Below are 23,296 nucleotides of genomic sequence, written 5' to 3'. Positions count from 1 at the left end.
TCACGGGTTTTCATTTTTCTACAATCTCGTAAATCCTAAATGCTGCTGTGTGCTCATTTCATAACACGTTTCTAAAACGCGCGAGTTCTTAAAGCTTGCTTCCATCGGAATAAGAAAAGAAAAGGCTGTGGAGTTTGATAATAATGCATCCGGTTTCGTATAGACACTTCGAAGCTAACATATTTGTGAGACAGCGAACTCTTCTATTTTAATATTTACCCTATTACGTCCTTCTGGCGTTGCGTTCGGTGAAGTGTTTTTCATATTCCGTATCTTGTTTAATGAAATCTTCTTTAAGGGTCTAATTTGAGTTACCGAAGGCTAGTTCAAATAAAGAAAGCTGTATTTTCTCCCCACTGTTTCTTCAATTGCTTACACGCCGAGGTGGCGGGATAGTTAGCGAGTTCTACATGTAAGTGGTTTGTAAGGAGGTCGCGGATTTTACAGCTACTGCGTCGGACCCAATTAGATGAAGTCCGAATGCGTAAACGTCCTTGGGGTAACCTTTGAGAGCACATAAAGAAACCATTCCTGGTAGAAATCCCTGAGCCTTACACTACGATGTATCCCGTTTCGTATGTGCTGATTTCAGATGTTTTATTTGTAATTTATTTTGATGTTGCAATTTGTCATTCATAAATTCCGAACCGGTTCGCGAACCGGTTCAGCGCCCCGAACCGGTTCGCAGATCGAATTAATCGAACCGGAACTGAACCGGAACAAAATAAATTTACCTGAACCTGAACCGTAACCGAACCTGTATTTTTTTCGGTTCGACACACTGATATATATACATTATATATATATATATATATATATATATATATATATATATATATATATATATATATATATATATATATATATATATATATATATATATATATCAGTGTGTCACAAAAGAAAATTTACACGGTCTTTTTTACCGCAAAAATAAACTAGGCATCGCCGAACGCTCATTCTCCGCCCAAAGGTAGAGCTAGAGGTCACAACCAGATGCCAAAGTCTCAGCCCCATCCGATAAGTTAATCAAAAGTTATTAGTGATTTTCTGAAAATCTCAATGGGAAAATGGAGCCCATTTTCGCCCGTTTTCGGTTTCTGGTGCCATAGAGCCCCATGTGTTTGAAAACTCCGTCGGCCGCCATTTTACCATTGAAATTTTCAGAAAATCGCTTATAACTTTTGATTAAGTTATCGGATCGGGCTGAAACTTTGGCATCTGGTTGTGACCTATAGCACTACCTTTGGGCGGAAAATGAGCGTTCGGCGATGCCTAGTTCGTTCATTTTTGCGGTAAAAAAGACCGTGAAAATTTTCTTTTGTGACACCCTGTATATATATATATATATATATATATATATATATATATATATATATATTTTAAAAAGACACAAAGACAAGTTCAGTCCAGTGATTACAACAAAGTCCATTTTAAACCCAAGCAAAGTGTTTTTTGTTTTGTTTTTGGTTAATTAGCGGCAACTCTGAACGTCCTCCCCCTCACTCAGTCCTAACGTTGCTCAGTGCTCCCGCTCCTTTCAGTGCTTCTGCTACGCTTTTGCCCTACTCGGTTCGGCGTCGCGCTCGCGCTCGAGTTTCATCGCACGCGTCGGAAATCCTTTAGCCAGCCGATCCTCCCAAAGTCGGATCAGCGCCCAGGTCGCTTACACACTTCAATGGAACCGCGGCGACCCCTTCCTAGTCGTGAATGCTCCTCCGTCGTTCGACAGTTCGCACGACGCGAGAGTGAGATACAGAAATATATAAATACAAGAATATTAAATATACGCAGTATAGTTATCAATACACTATAAAAGGACGATAAAATATAAAGTAGAGAAATAAAAGCTGGCCAGCAGCTGGACGACGAGGCCTACTAGATAGCTGGGGCAGCGAAAACAGAAAACTACTATTAGAGCGAGGTCTGTATGAAATATACGTGATACACGCTCTTTTTTCAAAAATAAGCATAGAAAAACATTGATTTTAGGTATTAGTTTGATCTTTTTTTTTTTTTTCAATTCGCTTCTTTAGTGTACACCTCTGCTAAAAAGAGTAGGCGTTTAGCAGCCGTGAAGGAGTTGCGGAAACTCAGATTCGCGAAGAGGGCCTTTACGCTAAATGCTATTTGAGTTGCTGTGTGGCATTGCCCAAATGACATTTACGCTATAGGTCGGTTGGAGTAAACGTCCTTTTAGGTGCCTGTCTGACAGGGGTAGACACTATGCACGAGGTTTTGCGTTTTACGAAAACACATCAGCATTCATTCGTGAGTCGCCAAATGTTTCAGTTTCGAGCAAGATAAAAATGAAGCAGAAGTATATTACAAGTGATTTGTTTGATAAATTGACTTTTTACATGATACTTCCTTTTTTTGTGGCTATGTGCTACATGTGACAGGCAATTGCTCAAAGAAGTCTGACTTTTGGAGCAACAAGATGTTCGGCCAACTGCAACATGGCTTGAGGAAAGCAGTGTGAAAAATAATTAGTTTAGATCCATCTGACCAGAAGTGAACTAATGACATCGTGGACGCTATATGGTACGTAGCATACAGTCAAAACATAAGAGGGCATGCGGCAGTGCGACTTAAGGCTCTCCGTCTTTAACACCGCGTGGCTTTAACAAATAAGCTTGATTATCAGTCGAGTACTACAGGCATCTTTACTGCATACAGCGTTATAGAGTTCAGCATAACATGTGAATCAGTACAATGTACGGGAAAAGACCCAAAACAAGCGCTCAGAAATAGGGATACGAGCTCATTTTTTGGCAATTTAGAAAATGGTGGTTATACACGATCTAACATTAACAGGCACGCCATACACTTGTTTACCTATTCTTCCGCTACATTGCCACCGCACCTTAACCCAAGACATGTACAACACTATAGAATATGCTATAAGAGCGAGGTCGTAAATATAGAAAAAAATTTGTTCGCATTAACACAAACAGAAAAACTTTCTAAAGTCATGCGTATGCACTTAAAACAGCCCTCCTCATATTGTTTAAGATGTACATGTTTGCGCTGTACAAAATACCAGTGAAACTTCTCTCTGATATGGTCCTGTCCCCATTCTTTCCGTCGTCTTCGGTCGTGTCCCCATTCTTTCCGTCGTCTCCGGTATTAATGATGTGCAACTTAAACCAGCTTGTCTGTTTACTAGATTTATCATCAAGGTTCTCTATCGTGTTTTATCTGAAGCGGCACTTGTGCGCGTATGATGTTTATCTGCAAAACAGATGGGACTCCTGCTTTTTGTCTAACTCTTGACGAGAAATTCTGGAAACATCTCTTGCAGATGCCTCTGCATCTTTATGTGTTACTGTTCATACGCAATGTTGATAAAACATCATTGACGAGTCGTCGGGCGTATTCACGGTTGCAGGCTTTGTAAAATGTGTTCAGCTAGGCAGAATATCAACAGGACCTTAAATGTTATTCCCGGTGAACTAAAAAAGGTAGGCAACTTCTTTATCGTTTGTTTGTTCGAAGGAGTGTGTTGCGCAATCAGAAAGTCGTCTAGTTCGTCGTACATGCCCCTCCATAAAGTTCCTCTTGTTTCCGTATCAGTCGAACACAGAACACTATCAATTGCGTCGCACGGTACAAGATCGAATGAAGGTTATTCATGAGCTATCTGTGACTTTTACACGATACGGGTTAGAATACGCAGGTACCTTGCCATGTCATTTCTGTTCTCTCGAATTGAATGAACAGATGCAACAGCCAGACATGTGAATATTAGCCCCGAGAACATGACGTGGCGCCACCTAACGGGCCTATCGTCGTGTCGTAGGATAGGGGATCACGTGACCGTTTTTTGCGCTCAGTGTGTAGGGTGCAGTGTCTCGGTCTTCGCTTTTTTCTATTAGTACGAGTGTTTAAGGTTTATTTTAACCCATTTTTTCATTTCTGTACTCGATCCGGTCAAGCTCCTAAGTCGGCCACCGTACAACTGCTTCCGGGGAGCCTGTGAGCCTGTTGCAGGCTAGCAGGGAACCGGTTGCTGCAGGGAAGCGCGGCGGCGTAGACTAGACTAGACGGTACGGGCCGATTTGTCGTTTTCGGCGGCTGTATCGGGCACCGCGATGGATGCGGACCATGTGCGACCTACCGTTGAAGGTAAACGAAGCTTTTTTTTAGCTTCTATTTGACCGGGCAGCCCGTTAAAACTGTGTACCCCTTTTCAGTTGTGCTGCCTGTAAGCAGCATCAACGCGTTCGTGAACAAGGCCCACGAAACATCCCGGCTGTTGCTCGAGGGCGAACGAGTTCTTGAAGCGGGACATGTCTTCTCCTGCAGTATCAAGAAGGTGGATAAGGACTGCTACACGTTCATTGGATTCGTCCTCCAGACGTCGGCACTGACTTCGGACCCGCACGAGCTGGAGATAGCACTGAATGGAAGAAACGTCGGTGACACATCATACTCCTGCAAAGCAGGGTAAAGGAACATGCTGTGTATCATTACTCGGTTGAGTTGTATGTACTTATCGGCCGGCGTGTTGTCAAGTCGATCGAGGAGCTTGCGGCTCCAGCCGGGAACCGAACAGTTTGCGATAACCGGCGAAGTGCTGCGCCTTGTTTACGAAATACATCGGGATTTACTCCTTGTTCCCGTGGCGGAGTGGTAAGGTGCGCGCTTCGTGAGGCGCTTGTCGCGAGTTCGAATCCGCGTGTCCGTCTTCTTTTTTTTTTTTGCTTTTTTTTAGTTTTTTGAGTATTCTCTTTTATCTTTTCTGCAATGTCGGAATTTTTGAGCTACGAGTATTAAACCTTGTGGATAACATTTAATTCATAAACTAATATCCGATCATCCAAAGGCCAATGGCAGTTTGTGTACAGCATTGCTGTTTTTCTTTCTTCTGTCAAAAAAGATTATGCAAATATTCCTGTAGCTAGGTCCATTAGAGTTGTAGAATAGTTTTCTCTCGGCCCCTACATAGTAACCAGATGCACTACAAAAAGAAAAATATTACATGCAAATACGAGTGCAGGTGCCCTCGTATCAGCAAGCTTTAAACTAAAATCAATGGAGCCACATAACATTCTCACATTTATGCAGCTGCTGGTTGCTTAGATACCACTAAGCTGCGAGTGATTTTCACGTTAAAATAGTCGGTGAAATTTTATGTCTTGCTATTCTCTGTAGATTACTCTTTCAAGTCTATTAACACTCAGCTCTACTGGCATTGCATACTGCCAACTTGTACATGCACTTTTAATCTCATTCAAATAATATTGAAGTTGCATGAGAAAGGTACTGCTAGAGGGTGAGACTGTTCACATTTTATGACTGATATTGGATATGCTGTTTAATTGCAAGCTAAGAACATTGCCATTTTGCAGGAACTACAATGTAAGCACGTTGTGGCAATGTTGCTACATATCAACGCCAAGAGGAACTTCAACGTACTGGCGTCCACAGACTTGCCACAAAAGTGGGGGAAGGGGCAGAAGAGAGCGGTCGGGGAGAAGTATGCTCCGAGGAAGATCGTCAACCTCCCGGGTCTTGAAAAAGTGAGCTATGAAACTTCTATTTATGCACAGCGTTTTTAGCAGACCTTGTGCATACCATAAAGCTCCCTCCGCCAGCGCCAAATGAAATCACGGGAAAGGGCTGTACAAGACCCACATATAAACGCTTCTTCTGCCCTGACCTGTGCTAACGGAGCTTGACCAACAGTGTGTCACGGCATAGGTACGCCGAGAGCACACAGGATGCTCCTTCATTTTCTTGTGTGCGTTACGTGACCTTGTGGGATTTTCACTAATGATGTAGTGCATATGTTGCGTCAGCCTGAGTTAGCAAATCAAATGAAGACAGTGATGTGTATGCTGGGCCAGTTGTGCGAAACTGTGCCAAGGGGCTAACCCTGCTATGTCCTGCTACATTTGCCAAAATATGGGTAGTCTACACCAAGCCTGTGCCAAAGCACCAGTTTAGGTCGCCTTTCAAAAACGAAACTAAACTGAGAACCGTAATTGAGCATGCGTGACCTAGGTGGCGCAAGAAACCGCCCAACACTAAGTACCCCGCATCAATCATCCGTCCGATCACCCCCACCCCTTGCATGGCTTTTCCCGCCGTCTCAGGTTTTGCGCTCTCATGTCATCTTGGGGCTCTTGTCCGGTGGTCACGTCTCGCGCCTTTTTCAATTTTTTTCAACGATACACACGGGCGTGTGCGAATGCTCTGACGTTAGTGTGCCGGCCATGCCGTCATGCTGTGGAACAAAACCATTTTTTTTTTTTTTTGCGCGGCAAGAGTTGCTTTGTGAGCTGAAGCACTAGCACAACCACAGTCACCGTGGTCGTGCAATGTAACTGGTTGCCGTCCCCACGTCGCTACAAATATGCCGCTTTCTAAACTGAAACGTAGTTACTGCTGCGTGTTCATCAACATTCGTGCTCTCGTTTAAATCATATGGCACTACCAAAATCCCCCTTTTCAAAAACTGCTTGTCGAAGTAGTGATTACATAGGTTTCTCTCGGTGGGCTTTCTTTTTCGAGAGGGACCCCGATACGTAAAAAATCTGCCGCGAAAGTGTTAGTGACGAGAAGTGAGCAAAGGAGGCAATGTCTGCAAGCTGAACCCGCAGAGTGTTCTTGTTTGCCACAAGTTCAGTCGTTGGAAAAAGCGCTCCAAAAACTTTTTGACCGTGGCTCGCGATGCCATACATCGATGCACTCAGGTTCTTTTTTTCTGGGTGTTTAGCTTGTACCTCGCCTGCCGGCCTGTCAAGCGCACACCGCTGGACTGTTTTTTTTTTTTTTTCGTATGCTAGGCAGTTGCATTTTGCATACAATTTTGGGATCCAGTAGGCGACAGAACGGAGTGACATGATTTCGGTTTCGACCGAACAGCCATTGTCTCCGCTTGCACAACGAAGCACGCGCAACTGCAAGCCTGCCAATGTTGCCCTTACATGCATGCGAACATGGTTGCATGTAAGAGGCACTAGCCGGGACGCTTGCAATCCATTGTTTTACGTTTGCTTAATTTTGGCGAAATTTTGCTTTATATTTTCAGGTTGAAGGGGATCCGGTCCTGCTTCCTAAAGGCGATATCCTGGGACGACTACTGGAGGGACTGACTTATAGGTCAGCTGCCCTGCGGCACACCGAAGAAATCCGTCCTCTGGGTTGGTTCATGAACTGCATTTCCTCTTTCTCTTTCCTATTGTCTTTGCTACAGTTGGTTTTGGCTGTTTGTTGGTCATTCTTAAGAGACTTTATGAATCGATTCTCTCAGTATCCGACGAACATCAGTGGTGGCATGCCTCACACGGGATAGAAGCTGTGCTCAGTACAGACCATGCAGGATGTTTGGATCACAGCAGAAAAAACCCAAGATAAATGTACACTCCTGTGTATATTTATCTGTGTAGAATTTTTGTGTACATTGAAACCCTAGATAAATGTACACCACTTAGATCGGTGGCTGTGATAAATTGACACAGCTGTGAGCAGTACGCTCAACGGATGGGGACTCCAACCTTAATATGTTTACATTCTGAATTGTGCATGCCTGACTCACAAAAGTTAGAGTTGATAATAAAAAGTACAGGTACTAGGTTCTGAAGGCATGGCGATTGCGCCATATATATATTAGATTTGAGTGGAAGCACTAATATCCAATATGTCGTAACAGTTGACTGCAAAGGAGAGAAAAAAATGTCAAGCGAACCAGAAAAGCAACCAGAAATGTTCCTTAGTACAATATGTTTAAAGTGGCTGAGGCTTAAGTCTAGTTGAGCAATGTGCACTGTCATCCTGCCATAGGCAGATTTCTACAAAAAACCAGATTGCCAGGTGCAGGTGACTTTTCTGACCCACAACTCTAAACTGAAAGTGCGCCTGGAGCACCATCACCAATTAAGTATGCCACTACATGCTTAATTGGTGTACAAGGTCTGTTTAAGAAGTATCCTACCTGAATTAGTACCGTGGAAACAAATGAAGCCCGAATAGCTTTATCTGGTGGGGAGGCAGAGGGAACGTTAATGCGCATGCAAGAATTTTATCAGGCCCGCAAAAAATGTGAGTCGCTGGCAGTTAGCCTCGGAGTGATGACGTGTAGTTAGTGCTCGTCGTTTTTTTTTTTTTTGTTTGTTTTTTTGCAACATGACAAAGTAGTTTGAGTGAGAGGTATTGCATCAAATTTTGATTCAAGCTTGCTCACACTCAAGTGGAAACAATTCGAAATATTCAGCAGGAGTTCGAGGACGATGCCATGGGCATTAAAAAAACATTAAGGTTTGGTACAACCAGATCAAAGATGACTGCATGTCAGTGGGGAGAGGCCTTCAACAAGCCGAAATAATCTGGTTATTAACCAACTTCGTGCAATCGTGCCGAAGTTTCTCACGATGGAGCTGCATCATGACAGTGCACCAGCTCATTCCTTGCGTCTGAGTTTTTTTGGCCAAAACAGGCTTCCTACTGTCTCAACATGGCTCCATGGGATTTCTAGCTCTTCCCTACGATGAAAATGCCGCTGAAAGGAACCCTATTCGAGTTACGGAAAAAAATGACGAGCAGCGACTACAATTCCTCACTCGGAGGCTGACTGAAAACAACTCACATTTTCATCGGGCCTGATAAAATTCACACATACACATTAATGTTCACTCCACTTCTCTAACCAGAAGATGCTGTCTGCACTTCATTTGTTTATGCAGAACAAATTTAGGTCTGATACTTTTTTAATGGCCCTCGTATGCTCACATATTAGTACCAGGCTTATTCAACGTATTCACTATGGCAGCAATGAGACTGGTCATAATTAGTCCTCTTGTGTTTTGTACATAGAACTGTTCCCTAGCATTTCATTTTTGCATTCCAACAACCAATTTCTTTCCTATCACCTTTATAATGTGTAATGTGTCAATATTCCCTGTTTATTTGCATGTTTGCAGAGATATCAACCGCCCCCACCGCAGCTGAGGAGCCCCCTGTCCCCGGACTGCCCACACTTACGCGGCTGATTGCCACAACTGCTGCTCCCAGCTTCGATGCTTTTGTGGAGGAGATAAGGGCCACCTTCTCTGCAGACGTCTGCGCGGTAATCGAGGAGAGGACGAGGGAACAGTCGCTATCTGAGGACTGGTTGCGCCAGAGGATAGGCATGGCAACCAGTACAGTCTGCCATTCCTTCAAAACAAGGGCAGCGAAGTGCGAGACAGAGCAAATGCCGCACAACGTGGGGCCTTTGTTGAAGGCGGTCCTCCGCACGAGCACATACCAGTCTGCAGCAATGCAGCGCGGGCTGAGCATGGAAGGCACTGCGCGGGACAAGTATGTCTCGGTTGTGAAGTCGAGGGGCCACGCATGCACTGTGAAAGACAGGGGCCTATTGATTTGGAACGAGTTTCCTGTGATGGGCTGTAGCGTGGATGGGCTCGTTACTTTCACCTGCGCCTGCTGCAAGGATGAGAAGCGTATTTTAGAAATCAAGTGCCTCAACACGGTGAAGAAAGCTTTCTCAAAGGACAAGCCGACACCCCTATTCTACACACAGGTTCAGGTCCAGATGGGGATAACGAATATTCCAGTGTGTGACTTTTTCGTCTACAAGAGTCTAGAGGACTTGAGGGCACTTACCGTGCCATTTGATGCTGCACATTTCCTTAAATGTTCGGCTGCAGTGCACACCCTGTACGACAAGTACATTTTTGACACGCTGAAGAATCTGGCATGTTCATACTCGTGGTAGTGGGCCCCAAAAAGGGCCAGTGCGGTAACATTAGATATGCATTTCAAGCCAGCAAATAAACAAAAGGATGGCAACAAGCACGTGCTAATACATTCATTTATTACAGTATGCATGACATCAAATTTGCAAAATTAAATTGGCATAGAAACATATCTTACAAGGCTGTTGAATGGCTTGTGTGTCTAAATGCACGAGCTAGAAATATTGACTCATTTCTGTGCTTTGACAACCTTTCTCCAATGTGGCACAGGGGAAGAGTACCTTGAACGAAGTTAACAAGGAAATTCTTGGCTAGTGACAGTCTGTGACCGAACAATACTTTTTTCTTACTACCCAGCTAAAGAGAACTCATTCTTCACAAATGACAGTGGGATGCCATGTTTGAACTGCCCATTAAGTTATCTACAGATTAACGTCAACGTTTAAACAGGCAGCTAAAAGAAAACGCTATCGTGTCCTGTTCAGCAATGTATTAACCAGTTAAAAATTTGTCGTTGCTGAACAAGGGCTTTGAGAGGTTCACGAGACCTGCAATGATGACGACAACATCATCGATTTGCGGAAGGAGGTCTGCGCTGAAATTGTGCCGAAGAATTCGAAACAACTTCATTCGCTGAATTGCACGCTCGACATGGACGCGTGCGGCTGCGATGCTTTGGTTGTTTGCGGCGTCAGATTTGCTCAGCTGTGTGTTTTTACGGAGAAATGGTGGACGAACCAACTTTACCTTGTGTTCGCAACACAGCTCGTCAATTAAGGACCCTTTGTCGACCATTACGCTGTCGATGAAGGGCAGGCATTTCTCTAGAAGCCCACTCTCCTTTGTGATATGCGTGTCGGAGGATCTGCCACAGTATGCCGGACTCACATAGCTAATTAAGCCACCTGGCGTCTCGCACACAAGCACCTTTGCAGTGTGGGTTCCCATGTAGTGACTGTAGGTAAGTAGTTGAGACTCCAGGTTTTTCGGTGTTTGCAGAGGAATCTCTGTACAGTCGAGCACCATGCGACAGCCCCTGTACTTGTTAAAGTACTTGGTCAGGGACTGGAGCACAGCCTCATTTTCAGGCCAGAAAACGGCGTGCCTGAGCACTGCTGCTAGGACCGGTACCGACGCTCTAAATATGTTGGAAGCTGTCGTCCTATGGACCCCAAACAGTACCCCAAGAAGGGAAAACGTCAGATTGTGGTACAGCTTCATCATTGTTAGCAGTACTGCGTCCTCGTTACTGATGCTGAAATCCTTCCTCTGGCTTAATAAGCGAGATTCCCCATACAGGTCGCAGATGTTATAGAATAGCTGAAAACAGGGTATGCAGGTCAGTGATACGAGGGCCGGTTCATTCTTAACCCGTGCTATCCCGAGCACTTGATCTTTCTCAAGCTGTAGTGTGTCCGCTTGACTTCCGACATCTTTCTTCAAGGTGTGAAGTTCAGCCTGAAGACCTGAAACATTAAAAAACAACTCTGGTATCAACTAGAATTAGGCTGACATGACTCACACTGGGCATGCAATGTTTGCTTTCTCCTCATCAATGGGATCTGCAGCATCGGCATCCTGGTTGGGTAGTTCCTGCTCAATCAAACCCTCACTGGTGCTGGCTTCTTCGGAGTTCAGCCCTGCCAATGTAACTGCTGCTGGCAGGTCATCCTTGGCTGTTAAATCCAAGTGAAAAAAAAACAACAGAAAAACCTAAAATTACAGCTCAGCACTGGAACTGAAATAGACACGACCATGCTTTATCTTCTGATGACTGAAAAAAAAAAAAAAAGTAAACAGGTATGCAGGAGCCAAATATTTAAAATCTGGTTATTTATCACACAGCATCCACTGATACCACGAATGTTCCCTACAAACGAGAGCACTCACGGCGAGGCTTGCATGTGTCCACACCTGCCCGCGGCTTCAGGGGCTGTCGCAGCTTCGGGGGCTTGTCCAGTGGCCGTAAAGGCAGATTCTGGGACGGCACGGTTCCTGGGGCGAGTGTCCTTTTTTTCCAGCCTGACGAGAAAAAAAGGAAGAAAATCAAGCACGACGGAGCGTGAGCATGCGTCGATCTCGGCCGTCTGATCGCCAGCTTTGCTCAGTTCGCTCGCGTGACTTGGGGGCGTCGTGGCCCAGGAAAACTAACGAGTGTTAAGCACTTAGATACACGCATGCGTGATATCACTCTCTGCGAAAACGTTTCGTGTTTGCAGCTTACGTGCAAAATGCAAGAGCGTCGATCTCCGACGGGTCCAACAAAATCCCCCCCTTTTTGTGGAGGTTCACTGAAATAACTGGAGAACACTTACCAAACATCTTCGCTCCAACCGCATACACGAAGTCTTCATCTCTAAAGTGCTTGCTGCACACTGTCGAGCTCTTGGAGTTTAATTTGCCCATTCTTAACTTCACAAGCCACTCCGTGCGCAGCTGCTTCTCCTTGGGGTAGATGTGAAAGCTGACGTTCGGGTCGGTCGCGTAACTGCGGCATTGCGGCACCGAACAGTACTTCACCATTGCTTCCTGAGCACGACGGCTGCCGAAGCCGATCCATGCGTGATTTAATCGGGCTCCAAACACAGAAAAAAACACGAAAATAACGACCGAGCGGTTCCCGAATACCCCGACCAAAGCAAGGCAGAATAACCGTCCTTATCACGTGATCCCCTATCCTACGTCACGGTCGAGCGATCGCAGCGCTCCAATCGGTCCCGCTCGGGGCCAATAGAGCTTTATATGTTCACAGTTTGTTTGTTCAGCTTGTTGACGGACCTTACAAAAGAAATGTACAGTGAAACCTGCGACGTCCGAGACCTCTGTAACAATGAAAACATGGCAAATGATCACATGTTCACTGAGTGCCACAGACTATTTTACATGTTGAGCTCGTCCTTAAGTCGGACTCCTTACTGATTCAACTTCCGAGCATGTACCAAGAAAGACAACTTTGGAGAGGCTTCACTTCGTACTAATATACAATAATTAAAAATACAAAAAATAGCCGGACCGATTAAATGTACTATTTCTTTCAAGGTTGCCTAAAACAAAAAAAAAACAAAAAAATTGGTGGTGATTTTTTAAGTATTATTCAATTTGATCAGTACGGTTTATTCGCTTACATATTTCCGATTATTTTTAATTTAGAGACCACTTCTTACAATACAAAAAAATAATGTGACATACTATACGATATCTATACCAATATAGCATTATTAAGTGTCACGTTACGTATCATGCTAATGAGCACGCAAGTAAATATATATGTGGATCCCTAATTGCACGAATTATAGCCTACAAATTAAAAATTACTTGAATATTTAAAAAAAAGAACATTTATACATTTATAAACAATTCAAATGGTCATCATTGTTTATGAATTGCCACTTCCTACTTTGCTGTTTCAAAAGGAAGTCAGCTGTCCACCTAGTAAGACAAGCAAACTCTTTTGGTTCACTTGCCGGCACCCTGTTGCTTTTGCTGTTTTTCACATCCATCAAACATTAACGGCGAAATCGATATCTATATGACGCAAACCCTGACAGGTTATTTTTTCAGTCTCGCTAGGGTCAGTGCCCGGAAGTCAATAGTGTGCGGAAATGCCGGGCCCGGTGGAAAAAAAAACCCTGCTTGGTTTCTTCCGGCATTACAGACGGGCGGCGAGAGCTGCGGAAATTGCTGGTGGGATCACAAACAGTAAGCGTGCTAGGCACGAAAACAGAATTTGTGTTATAAGAAAGGGACACACTACAGAGATGTATATGGAGTATCCAGGGTGAGAATATATAAGGCTGCACTCTGTAACACCGAAGCATGTTAATTCGCATGGTGCACATCTTATTCTACAAAATGGTTCGTTGGTATTTTGTTTTGCTTTTATTGTGTTTTTATTTTGATCTGCTTTACCTTATGGTCGGTTTTTACTTTAATAATATTTCTTGGTATCATAGGAGGTTTGAGGAAAAAACCTTGTGCAATCACAAAAACTGTACGCCCACTTACTGACAGAGAGCGTTCAAATAACGAGTTAACAAAAACCGTTTTACTTTGTGTGAACGTGTAGCAGAAGTTAATGAAACAGTTAATTACCGCTTGAACTTGTTCACCGACATCAGGCGAAGACGACCACGTTATTTTGAAAAAAACAAAAATCGCGTCCTTGCTTCATGTCTGATTAAATTTTCATAAAGAAAAAAATATATTCGTTGATGGATCATTCCTTATATTCTACTGAAAAGTAGACATTTATAGTTCAAGATTCGACGGGACACAGAAGTCCATTGAGCTTTGTGGATTATTCACAAGATATTAAACGAATTTTAAGCCACTAGTGCCAGTAAGCTCGTGTAAAGTGAAAAACATTCGAAGCAAATATCCTTGCAAAACTCCTTTAAGGAACACGAAAAAACAATTTAGAATCCCATAGACGGTAAAAAAAAAAAAAGTAGTTCACACACAAATTTTTTTTGCAATGTTTATTTGTTGAACGTAATTTAGTTGGAGGTACGTCCTGCTCTAAAACCCGCACATAAATTAATGATTTTTAACTAGCTAGGCACCGCTTCTCGGCTGTCAATCGTTGGAGAGAGTATTGACGTGTGGAGTGTTCGTTGTAAAACTGTTTATCTCTGACGTGGTGGCCTTTTTTTTAACGTAAACTCATTTTCGAGAAACAAGCTACATAAGTAGTCATGACTCCTTTCACTTTCAAATATATCACGAGATCGCCTTTTCCGCGTTGGTGTTAAACGATAACAAAATGGTTGCCTGCATTAACGGCGGGCAGCATCATACACAAAGTAGCTCATTGAGCTTCCCAATTTTATAAATACGAGTCATTTCGTAATCCTGAAAATATTTAGAAGAATGTATCCTTAAACGTCATAGTTTGCTATAAACAATTGTCGCCACTATACGGCATCGGAGGCGTTGTGTGGTTGCGTGTTTGCGTAGTGCGACTGACATTACCCTATAACGTCCTCAATCAACTATTTTGCTCTACATGACTTGATATGTTGGTTTGCGCGTGTTCATGTGAATCGTGCAGCCATGAACTGTGAATCCGTGCATCGTGCATCCGTCGTGATTGCGACCATAGTTTCACTACTGAGCGAATACTTACACGTGTAAAAATTTGCGAGCATTTACTGGACACTATATTTGAGTGCGATGTTTCACTGTGCATGTTCAAAACGAGCTCACGTTTATTGAAATTTAAGACAGGCTATCGAGATGGGGTGGAATGTATTCGTTGCAAAAGAAGTGTGCGTGCTTGCACTCAACACGCCCTCAGCAGCCGCGGACTCAGCTGGCCACCATTGAATACTCCATATAGCATAAGGTTTGTGTAGGTATGTTCCCGTTGCAACAGTTGTCAGTCGCAACCGAGGTCTCAGGTTTCCTTTTGGATGAGAGTGAATGAGAAGACCTGCGACATGACAACACTTTCATGATTACGAATGAACGACGGGTGGGCGATCGAGGCTCACTGGTTTGCTAGCTGTCGGGGTCGCCCTCGGGAGCCCAGGTTTTGGTAGGCACTTGTGTTACGCAGCTCTGTTTCGGGTCCGAGAGGCGAGCCGGTGCATTGTGGCGGTCAAAGCCTGCGTCGAGGGCACGTTTCACGCTCCTGCTGTTCTGAAGGCAGGCTTCTTGCATCTCTGCAGCGGTGGCCGTTGCTTTCATTTTCTTCTCGCAGGTTCGCGAATCTTCGTGCTCGCTGCCGCTCCGTCGTCGGCCCCTTTTTGTTTGGCCCCGCAGCAGGAGCATTTCGCTCCTGCTGCGGCATCTCTTTTTCTTTTCTCCGGTTGGCCCCAAGAGTCCCGCTCGTCCATCATGTACCCCTTCTTTTCTTGTCCCCCGCGCCACGACAAGACACGGGTTCTGGCCCCACTCTTATCTGTATCCCTCTCCTGCGCCCTTGCTTCTGGTCACGGAGTCCGGGAGAAGAGCAGGTGACCTGAGCAAGGTCACGCGAGTCATGTATTTTCTCCCGCGGCGCCCGCGAGCGTTTAGTAGAGAGCGACGCCGTCATTTTGCTCCGGGGGACCTGTAGCTCTAAAGGTTTAGTTCGCGTCTTCATTGCGCGTCATGACGCTCACCCACCTTGCTCACGGACGCTGTCACACGAAAGCAACACGACTCAGAAAGCTGAAAGGTCTGCATATTCATTTTGTTGAGCTATTTTCTTCTAGTTCCTTCGGACGGCTTTTTGCGAACCCTGACAGACGACGACATACACTTGTTTTGAACTTGTCTCGTGCACGATGGAAGGCTAAAGAACCGTTTACATGGTCGCGCCTGACGGGCGTTGCAGTCGGTAGTGCAATGAGTATACCAGCAACTAGTCGTGCGCCTTCCCGCACGACGAGCTGGCGGTGTCAGAAGGTAGACTATAGACGCACCGGACGTCGCGACAGGGAGACATTACGTTTGAGAACCTGGTCGACCGAGCCGTGAAGTCATTGCTGTAGTCATGGGCAGACCGCCGTTCCGTGGGCGGGGCCTAGAGCTGGTCACGACCTCCACTTTAATGGCGTAGAGCGGAGTTAGAATTTCGTTAAAACATTTTAGAGCGCAGCTCTTAGGGGCCCGCTTCCGGCTTGAGCGGCGTCGGCGTCGCCGTCGCCGTCGCCGTCGCTGTCGGCGTAACCGCGCGTTGCATTATGGGTAAATTTCCCCGCTAAATCAAGCGTAAAAATTTTCCCCGCTAGATTTAGCGGAAATAATTCCCCGCTAAATCTAGCGGAAAAGTTTCCCCGCTAAATCTAGCGGAAAAATTTCTCCGCTAAATCTAGCGGGAAAAATTCCCCGCTAAATCTAGCGGAGAAGTTTCCCCGCAAAATCTAGCGGAAAATATTCCCCGCTAAATCTAGCGGAAAAATTTCCCCGCTAGATTCAGCGGAAAAAATTCCCCGCTTAGCGGAAAAGTTTCCCCGCTAAATAGAGCGGAAAAATTTCACCGGTAAATCTAGCGGAAAAATTTCCCCGCTAAATATAGCGGAAAAATGTCCCCGCTAAATCTAGCGGAAAAATTTCCCCGCTAGATTTAGCAGAAAAAAATTCCCCGCTAAGTCTAGCGGAAAAATTTTCCCGTTAAACCTAGCGGAAAAATTTCCCCGCTAAATCTAGCGAAAAAATTTTCCCGCTAAATCTAGCAGAAAAATTTCCCCGCTAGATTTAGCGGAAAAATTTCCCCGCTAAATCTAGCGGAAAAATTTCCCCGCTAGATTTAGCGGAAAAAATTCCCCGCTGTTTAGCGGAAAAATTTTTCCGTTAAACCTAGCAGAAAAATTTCTCCGCTAAATCTAGCGGAAAAAAATTCCCCGATAAATTCAGCGGAAAAACTTCCCCGCTAAATTTAGCGAAAAAATTTCCCCGCTAGATTTTGCGGGAAAAATTCCCCGCTGTCTAGCGGAAAAATTTCCCCGCTAAATCTAGCGAAAAACTAGCGGAAAAATTTTCCCGAAAATCTAGCGGAAACATTTCCCCGCTAGACTTTTAGCGGAAAAATTCCCCGCTGTAGCGGAAAAATTTCCCCGTTATATCTAGTGGAAAAATTTCCCCGCTAAATCTAGCGGAAAAATTTCCCCGCTAAATCTAGCGGAAAAATTTCACCGCTAGATCTAGCGGAAAAATTTCACCGCTAGATCTAGCGGAAAAATTTCCCCGCTAGATCTAGCGGAAAAATTTCCCCGCTAGATTTAGCGGAAAAAATTCCCCGCTGTCTAGCGAAAAATTGTTCCCGTTAAACCTAGCGGAAACATTTCCCCGCTAAATCTAGCGGAAAAAATTCCCCGCTTAGCTGAAAAATTTTTCCACTAAATCTAGCGGAAAAATTTCCCGGCTAAATCTAGCGGAAAAAGTTCCCCGCTAGATTTAGCGAAAAATTTTTCCCGCTAAATCTAGCGGTAAAATTTCCCCGCTAGATTTAGCGGAAAAAATTCCCCGCTGTCTAGCGGAAAAATTTTCCCCATAAGTCTAGCTGAAAAATTTCCCCACTAAATCTAGCGGAAAAAATTCCCCGCCAAATCTAGCGGGAAAATTTTTCTGGGGGGTCCCGTAACCCCCCAAGGTCACAGACTGCCCCCCGCCCCGAGAACAGGTAACCCTCAGTACCCTACCCTCCTCCTCCTCAAGAGCTGCGCTCCAATTCGGTGTTACAGGGAGTTGTAAATGGCTTTCTTTTTTTTTTATTATTTCTGCTCAGAAAAGTTTTTTAATGAAATACGTATCCCATCTAGGCATTGTTTTTCTTACATTGCAGAGTCTTTTAAATGGTAGTAAAAACTAGAACTGTTCATTCATCTGCCACCCAAACGTATACAATGCAGTATGCATTAGGGATATTAAGTCAAATATGGACAACTTGAGAGCGGGATGCCAGGTCGCGTGACCTCTTGGAGTCATATGACTCACGACGTGAAGTCATGGTGTCACATAAACGCTACGGTGCAAACGACGTTATTGGAGACTTTTAGCAAACCTTTACCATGTTCCGCATAGCGCACTACCGGAGCCTTTGAAGCATATTTTTACGCGCGCGTCCCGCGGTCACAGTATCACTCGAGCGCGTGCTTAAAAGCATGCTTCAAAAACTCCGGTAGTGCGTTACGCGCGTGGCACACGGTGACCCATTTGCTAAAAGTCCTTAATATATATAGTAACGTTGCTGAAGACGCGATCAAACATGGCGTCCCATCACGTGACCGCATGGTATGACGTTACGTGAACCACAACTTCGCATGGTGAGTAACATATGGCACCATGACGTCATGCGACACCGCTACGTCAAACGACCTGACGCTCGTCAAAAGAGTTATTTGATGACGTGACCCCTACCAACACGAGCCATGTGACCACATGACCGATGGTGAAACCCAGTTACCATGTGACGCAAAGTGGCATTCCGTTAAATGTAGCTTGAAGTTAGGCCGCTATATTCAGCCGATAACAGCACGGGGTGGCTACGGCGACACAACGACAACGACTCGCAAATCCCCTACTTCGCTTCCGTTGAAATGCAGTCTTCGTAAATAAACAAAACTCGCAATGGCGGAAGCGTCTACTATCCTTTCAGCAGTTTTGTATATACGTCCGAGATGTTTTCCGTTTCATCCTGTTCTGGTGTTTCCTTTTTCGTAATCCCGTCCCCATGCGCATCATCCGCCAGGCCCGACTAAAGTTTTCATTTCCTCAGGCGTCCGGATCTTCTACCATGCGGTAGAGTCTCTCTTGCGGATTTCCGAGACGCAATATATCCGACTTACTCATCGTCGTATACAGAAGCAATGCCAACCTACAAAAATAGCACACATATATACTCATACATACAGATGGGTGTCACTCCAGAAAAGAAAAAAATAAATCAAGGGCAATGCTTAGAATAAAGGGACCTCCCGGCGCGTCAGCACGCGTACGTCGGGTTGAGAAATAACTTTCGTTTCTTAGACTTAGATTACAGGAGCCGTGATGCGCAAATCTTCTGCTGTGACCACAATGTAATATTAAAAAAAAAAAGAAATTAAGTCTTTTTTTTTTTTTAGGCAAGAAAAGCGACTATTATGCGCTGAGAGCTTCAGAAACGCAGGCCATGGTGAGTCCAAACCATATCATAATAGTTCTGCAGCCAGTTGCCGTGCGGCTTTAAAATGTATAAGACAGCCGAAGAACGAATCACAAAGCGAGAAACCTGATAATAATAGGCCACGTTTTTTAGTCGCCGGTGACACTAAAAAAGCGAGCACGGAAAACGATTGTAAAATTGAATGAACATTATTCAAAATGCATGCATCGCAAAATAAATCCTCTAAAGAAGTATTTGAAAGGTATTTATCCCAAAGAATGCAAAAAAATTGCGGCAAGTTAAAAAAAAGAAATTTGAATACAATATACATTACTTACCAAAATAATCATAAACATGTACAGGGTGTCAGAAAAAAATTTAGAGGTATTTTTGGTTTTTTTACCGCAAAAACAAACTAGGCATCGCCAAACGCTCATTCTCCGGCCCAAGTTAGCGCTAGAGGTCACAACCAGATGCCAAAGATTCAGCCCGATCCGATGCCTTATTCAAAAGTTATAGGTGATATTCTGAAAATTTCAATGGGAAAATGGCGGCCAACAGAGTTTTTGAATACATGGGGCTCTATGGGCACCAGAAACCGAAAGCAGGCAAAAATGGGCTCCATTTTCCCATTGCAATTTTCAGAAAATCACTTATAACTTTTGAATAAGGGATCGGATCGGGCTGAAAGTTTGGCATCTGGTATTGACCTCTGGCGCTACCTTAGGGCAAAGAATGGGCGTTCGGCGATGCCTAGTTTATTTTTGCGGTGAAAACAACCCTGTAAATATTTTTTTTTCTTTTATGACAGCCTGCATATTGGTATCTTTTCGTCTAAACAACACTAGTGTCTATGGGCTTCAAACTACCTTATTGGAAAAAGAGGGTTACAAAGGATTGTTTTATGAATGCGCAATTTGTTTGGCTTTATACGGTCGTAAAGTTCGTATTACTGTGATGAAGGAAAAGAGTTTCAGCAATGGAACTCGGGTAGGAGTTTAGTATTCCTCTATACATTCGCAACACAAAATGAAGCATCGTTTTTTTTTTTCAGCAATGGACATCCTGTATGAGGGGATTGTTATAGAACTCCTCCATTTGAATGTTCAAGAATCGAGTCCACCATAGCGAATGGTTGGTGAGCGTACTTGAAAATTTCCAGGCTTGTTTGGCCCCACTGAAAGCATCTTCGCCGTGTGACCAAAGTGTCTTAAACTGGGGTGTCGTACCATAACACTGCCGCCAACTCGGAATGAATCTCATTGGCATTGTTTCCCTTCAAATGAAATCGGCGGGCGGGCCGATACTACGCCGGGCCGATACTACGCGCTTTATTCTTTAGTTCGGCGAGTTCATGAACCCTGCCTGAGGGGCGTGAGTTCGGATAGTTTATGACTTCAGTGAGGTACGTGAGTCTGAATGGCACGTGACCATGAAGAAGAGAGTAAACGAGACTCAAACCGGCCAGTTCTCTGTCGGCGATTTTAGGGGGAAAGAAATTTATATATATATTGAGCCTCAAATTGTACTTTGGGTAGGTGGAGTCTGATATGTTCTGTGCAGTTAAAATCCTTAATGAGAATAAATAGCCTGTCAGTCTCCCTCTAATTGGCTCCTGAAAAGAAAAAAGAAATGTTATTTTTTAACAGTTTTGGTGGGACACGCGTGTCAAACGAAAAAATTCACGAGAACAAAATTTTTTTTATACCAATATGGACGGCGCGGGACGCGATTTAGTCGGCAGTCACCTCTTTTCCACTTGTTTTCTCTCTCGGCATTTTGGCCGTGTGGAAAAGAGGTGAATCGGCTTCACTTTCACGACTGAGATGTCATTGCGGAATGGCCCGTGACGTCATGGACTTTGCGCGCATAATTTCAAATAAATCTTTCGCCGTGAAAATTGCTCTAATTTCTTTTTCGCGTAAATTAATTTTTTTATAAGCCTGTCCCATCCAGACTGTTACTTTTTTTTTTTCATGGTCTTTTTAAGAAGTTCGCAATATCATTTATTTATTTATTTATTTATTCATTCCCTCAGGGCCCGAAGGCATTATAGAGGGGAGTGGACACACACATCTAATTGCACACAAAGACAAACAGTAATTAGGCGGGTGAGCATAAAAATCCAAAAACAGAACATTGTTAAAACAAAACACTGTCAACCAAAATCCAAAAAATATTCGCAAAGTGCAGCTTTGAATCCGGCATTCTCGGCTATGCTGGCAACAGGTGCGGGAAGGCGATTCCAGTCCAGTGATGTCATGGGTATGAAAGACTGATGACAGCTTGAGGTGCGACACTGAGGGATGCCAACTTTATTTTGATGGTCGAAACGTGATGAGACGTATGATGGTTGTGTTAACAGATGCTGACGAAGATTTGCATTGTGGTGGTAAATTTTATGAAATAAAGATAGACGAGATATTTTTCTACGTAGGGAGAGGTCAGACAAGTTTAGGGTAGTTTTCATTGCTGTTACGCTAGATGTGCGATGATAGTTATGCAGTATGAAACGTACAGAACGGTGTTGAGCAGCTTCTAATGATAAAGCAAGCGTTATACCGGGGTCCCAGATAGCGGAAGAATACTCAAGTTTGCTGCGGACCAATGATTTGTAAAGAAGTAGTTTTAAGGACAGTGGGGCAAGAGAGAAGTTCTTTTTTAGAAAGCCCAACATGCGGTTAGCGTTTTTAATTATATACTCAATATGAATGTTCCATGAGAGGTTGTTAGTGATTTGAACACCAAGATATTTAAATGAGGACACGGATTCCAGCTCAACAGTTCTTATATGGTACGAGGGACAGGTGTTATTTTGACGTGATACTCTCATGGATTTACACTTGTTAATATTGAGTTCCATTTGCCATTTATCACACCAACGAGAAATACTGTCAAGGTCAGACTGGAGTGCAAAAACGTCAAAATCGTTAGTTACTTCAGAATAGATTACACAATCGTATGCGAAGAGACCAACTGAGGATGAGATATGCGAAGGAAGGTCATTGATATATATTAAAAACAAAAGAGGGCCGAGTACTGAACCCTGGGGGACACCAGAAGTCACAGGAGAGGGGTGCGAGTTAATGCCATTAACATGAACAAATTGAGAACGGTTAGTTAAAAAGGCGTTGATCCAAGTCAAAACATGAGAGTCAATGTTCAGTTTACTGAGTTTTTATACAAAAGGAGCCTATGTGAAACCTTGTCAAATGCCTTAGAGAGATCTAAAAAAATGCAGTCAACCTGAGATGAACGATCGAGGCAAGCGTGAAGGTTATGCGTAAGTGTTAATAGCTGAGTTTCGCATGAGAACAGTTTTCTAAAGCCATGTTGAGCAGGAGAAAATAATGTATGGGAATTAAGAAAATTAACGAGATGCGAATAGATTATGTGCTCTAAAATTTTGCAAGGGACACTTGTTAAGGAAATTGGGCGATAATTACTTGGGCTGGATTTGTCACCACCTTTATGGATAGGAATCACCTTCCCCACCCTCCAGTCCTCGGGAAGGCTTCCGAGTTCAAGTGATTGCCGAAATAGCTTTGTTAAGATAATAGAGGAATACATAGTAGTGTTTTTGAGAAACTTCGAGTTAATATTATCAATTCCACACGATGACGATAGTTTAAGGTTGGCGATGACTTTCACTATACCGGCACATTCTATATCAATGGAATTCATAGCACAAATATTGTATTCATAAACATCCGGATAGGAATTAGTGGTTACATTCGAAAATGATTTTGTGAATAATTCGTTTAGCACAGCTGCACACTCATTCGCCGCTATCGTCTCATCATCCTCGTTGTTCAGCAGTACGTCAAGCCTCTCAGAAGGGTTTACGACGTTCCAAAATTGTTGAGGGTTGTTGCGAAACATAGTGGGTAGGGTACATTCGAAAAAAGTGCGCTTGGCTTCGGCAATAGACGTCTTATACACTGCTGCAGCAGAATAATATGCTGCCCAACGATGCTCTGCATTGGGAAACACGGATAACTTTGCAGCACGAAACATTCTTTTT

The 23,296-nt window shown here is 43.9% G+C and overlaps 2 protein-coding genes across 2 annotated transcripts; one reads left to right on the top strand and one right to left on the bottom strand.

Moving 5' to 3' along the window:
- The first annotated feature begins 3,967 nt into the window (after positions 1-3,967).
- LOC121838016 lies at positions 3,968-9,766 on the top strand. Its single transcript, XM_042293981.1, has 6 exons — positions 3,968-4,128; positions 4,197-4,449; position 4,917; positions 5,355-5,525; positions 7,040-7,151; positions 8,928-9,766. The coding sequence occupies exons 1-6, from the start codon at positions 4,095-4,097 to the stop codon at positions 9,722-9,724; spliced, it is 1,368 nt and encodes a 455-aa protein (XP_042149915.1). The 5' UTR covers positions 3,968-4,094; the 3' UTR covers positions 9,725-9,766.
- Positions 9,767-10,132: 366 nt separating this feature from the next.
- Positions 10,133-12,254, bottom strand: LOC121838015. The gene is made up of 4 exons (XM_042293980.1): positions 12,020-12,254; positions 11,595-11,726; positions 11,258-11,380; positions 10,133-11,170 (listed from the first exon to the last, which is right to left on the bottom strand). Exons 1-4 carry the CDS (start codon positions 12,225-12,227, stop codon positions 10,197-10,199), a joined length of 1,437 nt encoding a protein of 478 aa, XP_042149914.1. The 5' UTR covers positions 12,228-12,254; the 3' UTR covers positions 10,133-10,196.
- Positions 12,255-23,296: the final 11,042 nt, after the last annotated feature.

The sequence above is a fragment of the Ixodes scapularis genome, unplaced genomic scaffold (genome assembly GCF_016920785.2).
Source record: "Ixodes scapularis isolate PalLabHiFi unplaced genomic scaffold, ASM1692078v2 PGA_scaffold5__190_contigs__length_132052651, whole genome shotgun sequence".
In the NCBI taxonomy this organism is placed as follows: Eukaryota; Metazoa; Arthropoda; class Arachnida; order Ixodida; family Ixodidae; genus Ixodes; species Ixodes scapularis.
The sequence above is the reverse complement of the archived record's forward strand: the minus strand, read 5'-3'. Positions and strand labels throughout refer to the sequence as shown.